At 38.6% G+C, this 15,314-nt stretch overlaps 2 protein-coding genes across 7 annotated transcripts in view; one reads left to right on the top strand and one right to left on the bottom strand.

Moving 5' to 3' along the window:
• The window catches only part of LOC103133186 (endonuclease V), a 65,072-nt gene extending 57,916 nt beyond the window's left edge, over positions 1–7,156 (bottom strand). For all 4 annotated transcript variants that reach the window (XR_001660931.1, XM_016667348.1, XM_007544962.2 and 1 more), the window contains exons 1-5: positions 7,032–7,156; positions 6,040–6,211; positions 2,763–2,897; positions 1,902–1,941; positions 1,352–1,464 (exon numbers count right to left, since the gene is read on the bottom strand). Coding sequence is in view for 3 of the 4 variants with exons in the window: in XM_016667348.1 (XP_016522834.1) it covers positions 1,352–1,464; positions 1,902–1,941; positions 2,763–2,897; positions 6,040–6,211; positions 7,032–7,084 (513 nt within the window). In the remaining variant the exon portion in view is untranslated. The remainder of the gene's footprint in view (positions 1–1,351; positions 1,465–1,901; positions 1,942–2,762; positions 2,898–6,039; positions 6,212–7,031) is intronic.
• A 2,844-nt stretch (positions 7,157–10,000) lies between these two features.
• LOC103133142 (SEC14-like protein 1) overlaps positions 10,001–15,314 on the top strand; it is a 33,232-nt gene continuing 27,918 nt past the window's right edge. The window contains exons 1-2 of one of the 3 annotated variants that reach the window (XM_007544936.2): positions 10,001–10,350; positions 15,102–15,191. In XM_007544936.2, coding sequence (XP_007544998.1) covers positions 15,129–15,191 — 63 coding nt within the window. In that variant the 5' untranslated portion in view covers positions 10,001–10,350; positions 15,102–15,128. Of the gene's footprint in view, positions 10,351–11,704; positions 11,954–15,101; positions 15,192–15,314 lie in introns of those variants that run through there. The other 2 variants (XM_007544949.2, XM_007544918.2) reach the window with 2 other exon arrangements.

The following is a 15,314-nucleotide window of genomic DNA, read 5'->3' as shown; positions in this document are numbered from 1 at the left end:
CGAGGCGCCAGACTGGAACAAAATGAACATTTGCATATTAATCAAATCCAGGTTTTGCAGTCCCAGAAGCACACTTGGACCAAAAGGTATTTGTTCCAGCTTGATTTGTATTCACAGCATCTCATTAGCATTAGCTACACAACAAGGACTTGTCACACTGTCAAAGCCGAACATAAACACACTCTTCCGGCAAACAGAAACGCGTGGATGTGAGTTCAGGAAACACACACAAAAAAAACAAACTGTGTCTGTTGCTTTGCCCCTCTCTGACATTTGCAGTGAGAAACAAGTCAGAATAACATAAACTAATCACTCTTTCAAACTTTCAGTCAAGGACTGAAGCTCTTTTAAATGAGAAGCAAATTGAGCTAATACAGACACAGGAAATGAAGCACAAAAAAGCTATTTGTGGTTAGTATTTTAAAAAAATCCAAATTAGAGACCTAATTTTTTTTTTTCTGCATTTCAAACCCCACAAAAAATGTAAGTGTTTCAAGCAAATATTACATTGATGAGCTTTACACTAATTCACTTTGATCAAAGCCTGGCCATCGCCTTCCTATGCAGTTCTACTTGATTCTCATCTCCCTTCATTGCTCGGTCTGGGATTTCTCCCATTCAGCTCAATTTCGTAGGATGCATTTCTGCCAAGCAAATCAGCGAGCAGAAGGAGGAGCTGTGAAAGACGAAGCTGGATTTCTGTGCTGTTTTGGAATTGTAGTCTGCCTATAGATGTAGTTTGGAAATGGCAGCGGAGGAAGTGAACGAAGCCATTCAGTTCAAGTTGGCCACGCTCCCAAATATTGAGCGATTGAAGTTGGAGCAAGAGGAATGTTTAAGACTTTTTATTGCAAACATTTTGTGACCCTACTCCGCTTGGCACTCTTCGCAGTGGGGGATGGTTGTTTACAGCTTTACATACATCACAGCCAAATGTTAGCAATTGGGTAATATCAGGTTTAGTTGTTTCAAACTTCAACACAGTCCATGTCTCCGGAAAGCCACTGTTTCTCATTATCCGAGGGTCCGCACCCTCTGTAAGAAGCAAATCGTGCAACAAGGGACTGGTTTTTATTAGGGTTCAATCTCTAGTGGTTCCTTAAATTCTTAAATTAGGAAGTATATTTTAAGTGAAAAAAATGTATAAATGAAGTAGGGTCAATTTTGAAGATTTAAAATTGTTCAGATTTTAAACAATTTTAAATTCCGTGTGTTGTGTGTAGCACGCAACACACAAATTATGTGTTGCGTGCTACAATCAGAACACATAATTTCTCATGCCAAAACATACAGTGAGTCTTTTGATCATTCATAATCATTACATGAGTTAAAAATCATTTGGTGGTCTCACTTGTGATTGGTGTTCCTCGTCTTTAAGCACCCCCTGCACCTGGAGCAGGTTCTTAGCCACGCCCACACAGGGAAGACCTGACAGCACCCCAAGATGACACGCCACGCCGAACTCTGTAACGGATAAAAAAAACATTGCTTTTGTTTTTTCATAGTGAAGAGTAGTGGACTTTGCACACAGAACACAGATTTAAAAAAAAAAAAAAAAAGTAGTGTTTGATGAGGAAGAAAAACTGTCCTACAGGCTAAAAAAAAAACATTTTCAAAATATATTCCTGGACCAAATGAAGACCGGGCCTTAAATTGTCAGTAAAAGCTGACCATGCACACCCAGCCTCTACAATTTCATAAGGTTGGAGAATACAGAGAGAACGACTTTCTTTGAATCATTTTCTTTGAATTATTCAATATGGTGCCTCCTTTCTTTTGCTCTCTTCTTCTTAAATCAGTCCACAGTTTTTCTATCTATAGGAAATTGACCCTTTAACACGTATTAGCACAGTTACATTAAATATCCTTTAAAATCCATAAAAATATTAGTGAAGATGTACCTCTGTAGTGGAAAAGACCATTCCCATCCACAAACACCACCTGTTGAAAGGAAACAGAACATTTACTATAAAATATCAGCTTGACTGGAGTAATAATAATGATAAAGGCAGCCATAAGCGAGTCTTAATCCATCACCTACTCCCCTAAACAGTTTGAGATGTCCACTTCAAAATTTCCTTCCATCTATTTTTAGTTTAACTCCCTTTGTTGGAAAACTCAGACGCGTTAGGGAAACCTGTGAGCTTGAGATTTTCCCACTCCAACACACCAATGAATGTTTGAGTCCAGAAGAGACGATGCAGCTGTTTCTCTGAAAGGTTGCAGATAAACGGGCAGGGACGGAGCGTGTGTGTGCCCATGCTAAATGTCAGTAGAAGTAAATCAGTTTGTGTGTGTGTGCGTGCGTGCGTGCGTGCGTGCGTGCGTGTGTGTGTGTATGAGAGAAACTCTGACCGTTTCTACACATTTTCTTGCGTGGGGATGGCGAGACAGAGGGGGAGGAAGAGGAGGAGGCGTGTGGGCTGTGACAAACAGAAGCGTGTGGGTGGGGATGACTTAGAGACGACACATGGAGGAACAGTGAGAGGGAGAACAGAGGAGCTTTGTCAGAAACGCTCTACTTGATCTAATGTGTTTGAAGTGAACCGAGCTGAACCTGGGTAATACAGGACCTAATTAGAGGCTGCTTAAAGAGAAGTAAAAATGAGTTTAATTATTGCGGGTACATCTGACTTGTTGCATCAGATCTGGCAGAGATGAGGATAATTATTTTAAAACTAATTCAGCGACTCACATTGTGGCTCCCTGTTTAATCCAGAACAGAATTCAGACTCGTCTTTCTTCCCTCTTTGGACACAGACCTGAGGCACAAGTGTCGGCTGGCTGGTCTCCAGTCGCTGCAGCGCCTCCAGGAGGAAAGGGGTTTCCCTGAAGGCCAGGAAGCCCGAGACGTAGGGGGCCGTCAGGGTCACCATGCGACTGTCTTCATACAGAACCTCAGAGGAAAGAGCAGAAACCAGTCAGTTCACTGCACTGGGTTTTCGAACACCAGTACAGTGTCCTAAAAGAGAGATGGAGCGATGCTGTCTGGATCCAGGTGTTCCAGTTTAATCCACCTCTACGGTTTAGGATGCAGTCGCACTTATGTAAACATCTTACTGCCACAAGTTGTGCGAAATAAAAAAAATATATATGTTTAAGAATAACTGTAAGTACCGGCATATATTTTATAAGTCTTTATAAATCTTCTATCACCTCATTGCTGGAACTGTTCAGACCTTTGTTCAATAAAAACAATCCTCAATCTCTAAAACATAACTCTACATAATCAATATAATAATAATCTGCTCAGCATTAAATGCTTTTCAGATTTATTGTTGCTTGTTTGGGTTTCATTAAAAACCAGTTAACCTCTATCACACCTTTTTATTTTTTATTTTGTTCAAGCTTTTACAAAACATCATGCAGCTTTATTAAAAAAAACATATATATATATACATATAGATATACATATAGATGTGTATATATATTCATGTATGCATGTTGCAAGAAACAAAAGTGTTGCCTCTCTGCGTTTACTTTAACTTTCAATTTCTTAAAACGCAGCAGTAGAAAAATCTAAACACTAAAAACGATGAGGCGGCGAGCACACCGAGTGAGATATAACTTCAGATGTCATTTTGTGTTTTAAATTATGAAACAGTCTAAGATGACGTTCTTGTTATGCTTTATTAGGATTTTATTTTTATCGACCAACACAGAGTTGAGCGGCTGTTCAAGTTGAAGGAAAAGGGCTCGCAGCTCAAGTGGGAAAATCTCTCCAGAGGACAACTGCAGCATTGTTTGTCCTAAACAAACCTGGCCTTTGCGGAGAATTGACAAGAATAACACCGTTGTTGAAAGAAGGCAACAAGAATCTGCCATGTATGAGACACAGCAAACATGTAGAAGAAGCTGATCAGGTCAGATGAGATCAAAATGAAAGTTGTTTTTGACTTACATGCAAAATGCTCCTGGAAGGCAACAGGCATTGCTCACAGTGAGACATGGTGATGGCAGTATTATTCTATGGTGGACGCTTTTCAGCAAAGACACTGAAACTTGTGTGAATTTCACTGTTTTTGTTGGACTTTGTGTAGAGTAGAACTGAATTTTATCTCAACGACGATATTCCAGATTAATAAAGTGAATTATTCAAAACAAACAAAGCATGAAAGAGTTCGGGCAACTAGATTGTTACCTTACACCTTGGGGTCAGCTACGTGCTAAATGATGAACATTTAGAAATACTAGCTTATAAAGTCTGTCACTAAGCACACATATGCTTTAAGCACACTGCTTGAATCTTTTGTCTATTTTAAGCAGCAATGTCACAGGTGACCGATTCTCCCATGATGACCTTCCTGGGATCCTGCAGATAATCAGCAGGGTTCAGGAGACCAGAACCTGCATCTCTCTGGAGCACAAGCTGTCACAGCTCTCTGGTCACTCTAAAAATACTTTACTGTTGCGCCTCAGATGCTATAAGGTCAGGCCTAAATCACCTTCCTTCAAAGTAAACAGCAGATGCTGCAAATTAAGACTTTGAAAAGCTGGTGATTGGGCACAGAAACTAGTGAACGGAACGTCAACACACGATTGGTTTCTTGACAAACTGTCAAAAAATGTACGCCTTTGAAAGTACCAGCTGGCTTTCAGGAAATATTTGTGTTGTGTTAGGGTAGGATGTGTTACAAACTGCACAATAAATGGTTTCTTTTTTTTATTTTTTTATTCCTTACCAGTGATCAGTTTGAGTTCGTGTGGCACAAACAGTTTGTAGCACTAGATTTGTTAAGAAAGCAGAAAACTTAGGATAATTTTAACATAACATCTTGATCAGAAGCTTTCCTTCATGGGTTCGGTGTCAAACATTTGGGATAATTAAACAGGTGCACACGCAGTATACAGTGGCTCTCAAAAGAGCATACATCCCCTGATCACTATGTTTGGGATTTGTGGTGTAAATATACAATTTCAGATTATCTTTCCAAAAATCCTTGTATTTTGTACCATTTGACAACAAAAAAAATAAAGAAATGTAAACAAAACAAAAAGCTGAAAAATGTATAGAGAAACTGTAACGGCTAAACTTTATTTCCGATAAGACAGATTGACTAAACCTCATGGAATGTATGATCTTAAAAAGACTGAATCTGGAAAATTAATTAAAAGGATGCCTTGTTGAAGTACCAGTGGGTGGTGGGGTTAAATATCACATTGTTTTTAGAAAAAAATTTTTTTTTTTTGTTTTTGTTTTTTTTGTCCACCTCATGTTTTTTTGTTGTTGTTTTTTTTACCTGACAAAAACCTGCCATTTTAAAAGGAGTGTGTGTTGAGTGCCATTGTAATCAAATAAACATCCAATTAGATGCACTCCAATATAATCCTAGCTGTAAAGCAGTGCAGTTAAGTTCAAATTATTGCTAAAAGTGTTAAAAAGTTTCCTATCTAGGGAAAAACAATCAATTCCATGGAGTCACTGACTCAGTTGTTGTTATTATGTACTTCACTCCACTTACATTTTTATAGATCTCAGAGTAAAACTGTCCGGAGTTGTTTAGTATGCCATAAAATTACAATAAAATAGGACGAACTGAATTGATCGCCTTACAGGTTTTGGCATTGGATGATGAAGACAAATGGCCTGGTAGACATTACGAAGCCTTTTAAACTATATGTCACTCTAGACACCAAGCGAATATCCCAGCTGGAAGAATGAGTAGTGTTTCCCTCATGCCATCAGCTTTCTGAAGTCATAAAAACAGCAGCTAATTAAAAATAATGATGACTCAAAGAGCGAACACTTTAAATACGACTGCTTTTAAAGGTCGCCTGCAGCTGTCAGGCAAAATTTCAGCTGTGGTCAATATAAAGCTTTAAAAGGCCAAGCAAATATTAATAAACTGGGTTTTTCATTATATTATGCTGTTTTTTTAATAGCTCCTCTGCTAACTGAATGGCACTGATGAAAAAAATAAGCTCACGTCTGTTAAGCAAAAGAGCAGAAAAGATTTTTTGTACTGCCGCTGTTCTGTTATTTCACCACTAGAGGGAGGCGAGGTTCAGTTTTAGGCTATGTGATGAAGGTCAGCTCACCTTCAAATCAGGGTAACTGAGCACCACGAGCTGGGCGCAGGCGTTGACTTCATCCCCTTTGATAAAAGAGAGGTCCACACCACCGACCCGCTCCAGGCCGGCGAAGTCTGGGCTCCTCTGCCAGTCCTCAGTGTCTTCCTCCACCACCTCCTGCCTGAGTCGCTTCTGCTCACTGCATCAGAGCAACACACACACACACACACACTCACACAGATGTTTTCACAAAATCTAACACTACTCATCTGTAACACTCAATCTATAATAATGTTTTCTGTTAAATAACTGTGTTAAAGGAGATTGAGCTACATCAAGGATTTACATGTACTGGGTTGGGTTTGTTGCAACTATTTGGTAGAATTTCTCACCAACTATCTTTGGCTTGATGTACATAACAAACATTGTGATATTTTTTGCATAATTAAATTATTGTTTTTAATTCTGAAAAATTCCCAAAACCTTTTAAATGAATGTCATCTTTTTGTGTTCAAGTCTAAATGCAATTTTGTAAAAACACACATTTGTAGGGCACTGGCTATTTATTCTTTTGCACTGCAGTCTGTCACTCATTTATAATTTATTTATATCTAAGAAAAATGGTAGCTATAACTTCTTTCCCCTTTTTTTAGTTTTAGAAATGGGGAAGGGAAAAGTCTGGAACCTTTTGTATACTCAGTTCTCCTTTGTCCACACTTTTATTTAAAAATATAAATGAATAAAAGTAAAATTCAGACTGAATAGGAACCCAATCACCTTCCTTAAAAAGTTCAACACCTATATTATTCCACGCTCTAATTTCAAACATTTTATACTAATTCTGATTTTTACAGTTGTAATTTATGCGGTCTGGCTGGCATGGATTCAGTTTTATCTTTGAATTAAACCCAAAGCACGAACATTGAGACGAGGTGAGAGTAATAACGCAGAGTTAACGTGGTAACTGCAGGCTATTAACCCGCGCATGGAGCCAGAAAGGTGTATTAGATCGCGCTAACCTTTCCCATTGTTTGACCAACTCTTCAGGTGGAGGACTGGGCATCTGGGTCATTATCTGTTGTAGTTTTGATTTAGTGTTATAGAAAAGGGGGCGACCAAAACAAGACAAGACGTTCACTTCCGCAAACACTCTGACGAAAGCACAAGGGCGGAGTCTTTGTATTATACGTTCATATAGCCCCCTCTAGCGGAGCTATGCTTGAATTACATTATATTTTCTTGACATTTTACTTCTGAATTCAAAATTATGCTGCTAAAATGTATGTTGCTTCAAAAATAGATGCATAAACGTGTTGAGAAACGCTACAATATAAATTCAGACAAATCTGGAGGAAGGAGAGGCCTGGGGGTCTGCCTTTGTCCCAGTACTATTTGAAATGTTTCATTTTACATAAATTATTCAAGTACATCAGTCTGTCATGCCGAAGTAAGTTGTGCACACTCTTTTCAGTAAAAATCCGCAGACTGGTATTAAGAAATAAAACTATAAACACCTATATCTGTCGACAACCAGGGTATTTCAGACAAAACTGTTATGGATCTTTGCACTGACTTCCATTCATTTTTCATTCATTTCTACAGTCTAGCCCTGACCTTATCCTAAATCTAACCATCTACATGCCTCACCCAGCCTAACCTTCATTTCATACCTTGGTCCTAAGCCTAACTTCAAATCCAAAAACATCACTTTTTCTTATGAGGCCCGGACTCTGGGCCCCATAAGGAGCAGCCGGTCACTACAGCGTCGTATGTTTAACGAAAATTGTCCTAACAATGTATCAACTACAAAGACATGCTCGTCTTCACCGACAATCAGGTTATTGATGGCCTCATTTGTTGCTCCACTAGATGGCAGTAGAACCTCAAACAAACGATAATGTTCGTTTGTTTGAGATAAACTGGTACATTCTCCAGTTTATCGTCATAAACGATTTCAAAAAAGTCTGGTTTTAGTCAATAAATGAAACAATCAACCAATCATATAAAGCATGTGACAGTATATAGATCTCACGAAACAGCATAAATTTACTGAATAGCTGCTTTAAGTCCTAAATTTTGCACAAAAAAAATTAACAAAGCCTATCTCCTAATTACAGACATCCAGTCATTCTCTACTGTGTAAAATGTGAAAAGTTGTTGTCAAAAGCTACATGGAGCTTTTGACAATACCGTCAGCTACCTTTGACCTAAAGTGTCCACCTCCACTTCCATTAAGTACTCTGGCATTTTGCAAAGGTCAAACAGGTAGGAATGTGTCTGAAACCTATAGAATGTGTCATGGATGAACACTAAGATGTAAAGTTACGTTTTCTCAATGAGTCTCTGTAAACTTGATTTAAAACTATCATTACATTTAAGTTCTTGTTTTTGATTTGAATATCAAAAACAGTTAAGAGAAGAACGTGTTATTTGCCTTTATTTTTATTTTTTTATTTTTCATTATTTCTCAGCTCTTTTGCTGTAGAATTCACTGTGAATGCAGTGACACAATAAGCATCGGCTTTTTGAAAGCTTGTGAATGAGTCGAGTTTTAGTGCTTCTTGTGCTTTTGTCTGTGTCTGGATTTACTGGATGCTCCCTCAGACCTCATCCTGTTGTTTGCAGCAACTGTGAAATATTAATAAATACCATTGAGGTTGTAGCAACCAGACTTACGCAAATGCTAACATAAGCACCCCTATGTTTGACAGATGCCATGCATGCTTTTGCGTCATGAGCTGTTTCTCCTTTGGCCATTTTGATTAACTTCAAGCCCAGCTATCTGACATTGTGGTCCTTGAAAATGATAGGTTAAAAAATATGAATAGATTCACCTTGGAGAAAATTAGTGACTCATTAAGAGGTTCTATTTTTGCACATCATTTTCTGAATGATATTCTGCAGATCTTGCTCATACCTGATGCAGCGACCAAAATGCTAAATGTTTCCAACATTGTAAGGACAGAAAAGAAACTGAACAGTGATTAAACCAGAATCAGCATATCAATGGTTAACAATAATATCTTATGCAGTCTCACTCCTTAGTTAATATGCTATTTTTATATATTTTTTGTGGTTTCTTCTTTGTGTACCTTTTTCAGTTTTGTTTCAAATATTGGATCCTCACTTCATTCATTCTCTTTTTCCTCTCTTGAATGTGCAGCTCTCATGTTTTGTTTTGTTTTTTCATCTGAGACATGTGAGCTCAGCTGCTTAAACTCATGTTGAAAGCACACAGCTGCTTAAGGCATTTAGTCGCCAAGTGTTCCTTTACTCATGCTGATGCATTCAAAGTACAGCTGAGACTTTTGTGCCATTACAGATGCGTCTGAGTTAATTGAAATATCCCCGAACGTTCATGCCATGAACGTGAATTGAAGATATTGAATTCAAACATATTGAATTGAATTCATTACCCAAAGAATCATATATGTCAATGGCATATTTAATCTTATTTTCATAGTAATAGTTGCGATAACATTAAAATTAACAGCCACACACTCTTAAAATATAACCTTTATGTGATGAATCTGAAAATGATTTTAACCTTTTTAAAGTAGTTGCATCTGTGTTTTAAAACCGGTTTTCTGTAATTCCCAGTTGGTTATGGGTCCAGCAGACATATATTCAGTATTTTTTTTTAAAACATATTCATTATGTCTTGTGACATTTGAGTCACATGCAGGCTGGAGAATTAGGATTTACAGCAAATACCAGTGTTATTTTGCACGGGGAACATATGATATTAATCTGAATCTGAGCGGGTTGCATAATGAAACTGAAAATAATCTCTCTTTTTTTTCTTCTTCGTCTTTTTTGCCAGTTGTAATATCCACACGGTGTGTTCTGTGACTTTTGGAGCTTAGGGCCCAGTTTAATTCTGGTACGGTAATGTGTCCTCTGCTGTCTGTCCTTCACATGAGCCGAGATTTTTATGAACGCAGAAGTGGGAGGTGGAAAAACACCGAGCTCAGAGAAACAGGGAGGAGCCACCGAGAGAGAAATACCACTGCTGTCCTCCCATGCCCACACTTCTCCATCCGCTTGGGCTCCACTCAGCTGCGGTGGGCTGGGTGGGACGTTTATTTCCCCCCAAGAATTCAGTGTTCTAGACGGTTTGTCTGTAAAAGTAACTTTGTTTACGGTTAGCTATCTTGGCTATTTGTTCCTGCTACATGGCCAGCTAGCGTTACGAAGCTAACCGTCGTTAGCCGCGGAGCCGGGGGTGAAGTGAAGAGCCGAGGGGAGCGGAATGGCAAGAATTCACACTGGTTCCCCTTCCAGAAGAGATCACGACTGAAAAAAAAGTAAACATTTACTCTTCTCCCAGAATCACCGGTACGTACATGCTGTGAAAGCTGTGCGAAGCTAATGTCTGTTTGTGAAGTTAGTGTTAGCTTTCGGGCTAGTCTCAATCAGTTTGAACTGTTTTATGTTAGCTAACGCGAGCGGGTTTTGACCTATTTACTGTGATAATTATAGGTATGATGCCATCTACTAAGTATTTTCAGGTAGTCTACCTCTTACATGATTTTTGAAACGTCACAATACTTAACAGATATGGTCAAATCTCGATATTATTAATAGACGAAGAAAATGAAGGGTTGGGTGAAAAGCTGAATTTCCCTTTTAAAATCCCATCAGTGACAGAGTGGAACATTTTAACAATAATGTACCACTGCATTGACACATTTAGCTGCGTCAATTCTAATTTAGGTGTAAATATTGCTCTAATTTCAGTTTTTGTTTACAGCCTTTTTAAAATGTACTGAACAGGTTTAGTCCTCAGTTCGGTTAAACCTGTTCGAACACAACAACCGGTTTCTGCTAACACGAAGTAAAACCAGATCAAAACATTACCCGAAAACGTATCAGGATGGAGCTCCAGGTACCAAACTGATCGCTTATGAGGAAAGATCTGTCCTAAAAACTTCTTTTTTTTTACCTGCTGATCTGCTGTTTTCTAAATGAGGAGAAAATATATATAGCTATCCATCCATCCTTTTTAATTTGGGCTCCTGCCTTCTAAATTGTTTAGTTTGCACATTTGTCTCTCGACCTTTGCTAGTTTGTCCCCCCCCCCCAACCTTTGGGACCTGCTCTACAACATTTTGTCCTATCCAAATTAAATGTCATACTTGTAAACAAACCATTTTCTTTCTGTGAACACAAACCGTTGAGTAATAATTTATTTTTCCTTTTTATTGTTGAGATAATCGAGTCAATAAAAAGGCCCAATTCTCACATTTCACTTTAGTGTCTTTTGGTTTCCCCAGGGCTCTTTTTTTGTTGCACCCATTTCTGTTTGTTTGGGTTCTGATGTCCATCTGAGGCAGACTGAATAAAATCACAAAATTATGAAATGGTGAAGAGGCGAAATGACCAGCATCTACAAAATTATAGCAACTTTAATTGACTATTTCTTTATAGTAGTGGTCCTTTCTCTCGTAATGGCTCGTAGTTTTTTTTTAACCTTTACTACAAGGAAGGAAAACATTTCCAGAGAATGTTTGCACTGACACTTGATTGTCATTATCCTGTTTCTAAATCAACAAAAGCCATGTTAGCGTTTACTCTTTGGTCAAGCTTTGCAATTTGATGTGGCAAGCATATAACTCCAGCTACCCAGTCTGCACGACATGGCCTTAAAGCTGCAGTATGTAACTTTACTAAAGAATATGTTTTTTTTTTNCCCCCAAGAATTCAGTGTTCTAGACGGTTTGTCTGTAAAAGTAACTTTGTTTACGGTTAGCTATCTTGGCTATTTGTTCCTGCTACATGGCCAGCTAGCGTTACGAAGCTAACCGTCGTTAGCCGCGGAGCCGGGGGTGAAGTGAAGAGCCGAGGGGAGCGGAATGGCAAGAATTCACACTGGTTCCCCTTCCAGAAGAGATCACGACTGAAAAAAAAGTAAACATTTACTCTTCTCCCAGAATCACCGGTACGTACATGCTGTGAAAGCTGTGCGAAGCTAATGTCTGTTTGTGAAGTTAGTGTTAGCTTTCGGGCTAGTCTCAATCAGTTTGAACTGTTTTATGTTAGCTAACGCGAGCGGGTTTTGACCTATTTACTGTGATAATTATAGGTATGATGCCATCTACTAAGTATTTTCAGGTAGTCTACCTCTTACATGATTTTTGAAACGTCACAATACTTAACAGATATGGTCAAATCTCGATATTATTAATAGACGAAGAAAATGAAGGGTTGGGTGAAAAGCTGAATTTCCCTTTTAAAATCCCATCAGTGACAGAGTGGAACATTTTAACAATAATGTACCACTGCATTGACACAGTTAGCTGCGTCAATTCTAATTTAGGTGTAAATATTGCTCTAATTTCAGTTTTTGTTTACAGCCTTTTTAAAATGTACTGAACAGGTTTAGTCCTCAGTTCGGTTAAACCTGTTCGAACACAACAACCGGTTTCTGCTAACACGAAGTAAAACCAGATCAAAACATTACCCGAAAACGTATCAGGATGGAGCTTCAGGTACCAAACTGATCGCTTATGAGGAAAGATCTGTCCTAAAAACTTCTTTTTTTTTACCTGCTGATCTGCTGTTTTCTAAATGAGGAGAAAATATATATAGCTATCCATCCGTCCTTTTTAATTTGGGCTCCTGCCTTCTAAATTGTTTAGTTTGCACATTTGTCTCTCGACCTTTGCTAGTTTGTCCCCCCCCCCCAACCTTTGGGACCTGCTCTACAACATTTTGTCCTATCCAAATTAAATGTCATACTTGTAAACAAACCATTTTCTTTCTGTGAACACAAACCGTTGAGTAATAATTTATTTTTCCTTTTTATTGTTGAGATAATCGAGTCAATAAAAAGGCCCAATTCTCACATTTCACTTTAGTGTCTTTTGGTTTCCCCAGGGCTCTTTTTTTGTTGCACCCATTTCTGTTTGTTTGGGTTCTGATGTCCATCTGAGGCAGACTGAATAAAATCACAAAATTATGAAATGGTGAAGAGGCGAAATGACCAGCATCTACAAAATTATAGCAACTTTAATTGACTATTTCTTTATAGTAGTGGTCCTTTCTCTCGTAATGGCTCGTAGTTTTTTTTTAACCTTTACTACAAGGAAGGAAAACATTTCCAGAGAATGTTTGCACTGACACTTGATTGTCATTGTCCTGTTTCTAAATCAACAAAAGCCATGTTAGCGTTTACTCTTTGGTCAAGCTTTGCAATTTGATGTGGCAAGCATATAACTCCAGCTACCCAGTCTGCACGACATGGCCTTAAAGCTGCAGTATGTAACTTTACTAAAGAATATGTTTTTTTTTTGTTTTGTTTTGTTTTTTACATATTTGTGAAAACTGTCACCATGTCGTGACAGTTCGTCATGAGACATATAATCTGCGAAAAGATCAAACTCCAACACCTCCTCCCTGAGCTGTTATTTTGCGGCAACCAAAAATAACCAACCTGAGCCAGAAGGAAGGTCTTAACGCTGTCACTCATCCTCATGTACTCACTGCCAAATGGGCAAATGGTGGAGATTGTGGTTGACAATCTCACACGCTGGTTGGTTGTTTCTCGTTAGCACTTGAAAGCAGAGGAGCTTGTTTTTTTTCCCCCACACAGATTATCTGTTTCATACCATACTGTCACGACATAGTGATTGTGTCAACAAATAAAAAATAAAAATAAAGAATGTCTGTCTATAAAAGTTACACACTGCAGCGGTCTTGATAAAAAACATTACCTTTATTATATGGTGCAGGTTCATACTCGGATTATTTGGATTATCAGCGTATTTAAAATGTCCATGCAAAAGTAGGAGTGTGGCGGTAGACATAAAAATGATATGTAAACAACTGAATATTAAAATGTGCTTACTGAGGTGTTTATTTATTAAGTCATACTGAGATCTTTTGTTGATGTTTTCAAAGTTGCTGACAGATCCTGAATCATGACGGTAACTATGAGTGGCTGTAGTAATCAGCTGTTTAAAGTGGTACTGAGGAGGTCTTATAGTATTTAGTCTCAGCTTGGTTTTAGTCTGGCTGTCCTCATCCACGCTGGCCCAGAGGAGCAAAGCATAACAAAATGGGACAAAAAAAACAAACAAAAAAAAGCTAAACCAAGAGTTAAATTTACCTGAGTTTGAATTGACACAACCCCCCCCCCCCCAAAAAAAAAAAAAACTAAACAAAAAGTTATTTTTACCTATGGGTAAATAAACACAACCCCCCCCCCCCCAAAAAAAAAAAAAACATGTAGGTAAGAAAACAAGATTATAAGATTGTATTGTGGTTGTGTTTTGCACCTCGGAGCAGCTGTGCTAATCTCTTGGAGGTTACCTCACACTCCTTCCTACAGACATGCACCCACACTATACTTACAGTTAAAAACAAGCACCGGCTTGTTGAGCAAAAATCCCAGCACATGATGCTCCAGCCACATGTAGTACAGGCTGAGAGAAGGAAATAAATCCTTTCACATCACATTGTCTTTGCTTCATTAAAAATAAAAAAAAATCACTCTCGGCATTAAGCTTCTTATCCTCCAGCATCTAGAACATTCTGTTACAGCGGTTTTTTTTTTTTTTTTTTTTTTTAGCCTCTTGTCTGGGGTTATTGAGCAGAGTCCAGCTCCAGCATGTGGTTTGTGTTGCTTACGTTTCAAAGAACAAGCGGCACCTGCTTTTTAAATGATTTCGTGAGCTCCAGTCATGCGTTGCTGAGAAAGGATCTTTTGACAGAGGGCACAGATGAGAGTAGCCTAGTTGTATCCCCAGTAGCTCGCAGTGACACAGTTTTCTAATGAATGAGAGGGATGTGCTGCAGCCACTGATCATCCAGATCCTTGGTCTCGGCTCGGGAGAATTGCCTTCTGCAGCTCCGTTAACTTTACTTTTATTAGCATTTTGCATTCAAGAACCCTGAACCACACAATCCAAAAACACACCCCTCTTTTAGCTAAGTGTGCACTAGTCTGTTTTTTTTTTTCATAGTGCTGTGTGTAGATTTATTTGACCTGTTTTGACCATCAGAAATAACCCCACTCCTTTTAAATATCAAATGGCTTTTATAAATGTCTTGTCTTTGCTAACTGCTGGTTTCTGCTTTCTGTGCAGGTTGTTGGTGTTACTGTAATTCCCATCATGGTGCAGAAGTATCAGTCACCTGTGCGGGTGTATAAACATCCCTTTGAGCTGGTGATGGCGGTAAGTCTTTCTCACCTGTGGGCGCTAGCAATTTTCCTATTTGCATGAGTTTTGAATACATTAGCGCAGCAGTTATGTAACACTGATGGGTGGGCGTTTCACAGGTCGTCCTCTGAAGCTAGT

Source organism: Poecilia formosa, unplaced genomic scaffold (genome assembly GCF_000485575.1).
Source record: "Poecilia formosa unplaced genomic scaffold, Poecilia_formosa-5.1.2 Scaffold11, whole genome shotgun sequence".
In the NCBI taxonomy this organism is placed as follows: Eukaryota; Metazoa; Chordata; class Actinopteri; order Cyprinodontiformes; family Poeciliidae; genus Poecilia; species Poecilia formosa.
Note: the sequence above shows the minus strand (reverse complement) of the source record. Positions and strands in the feature narration are given on the sequence as shown.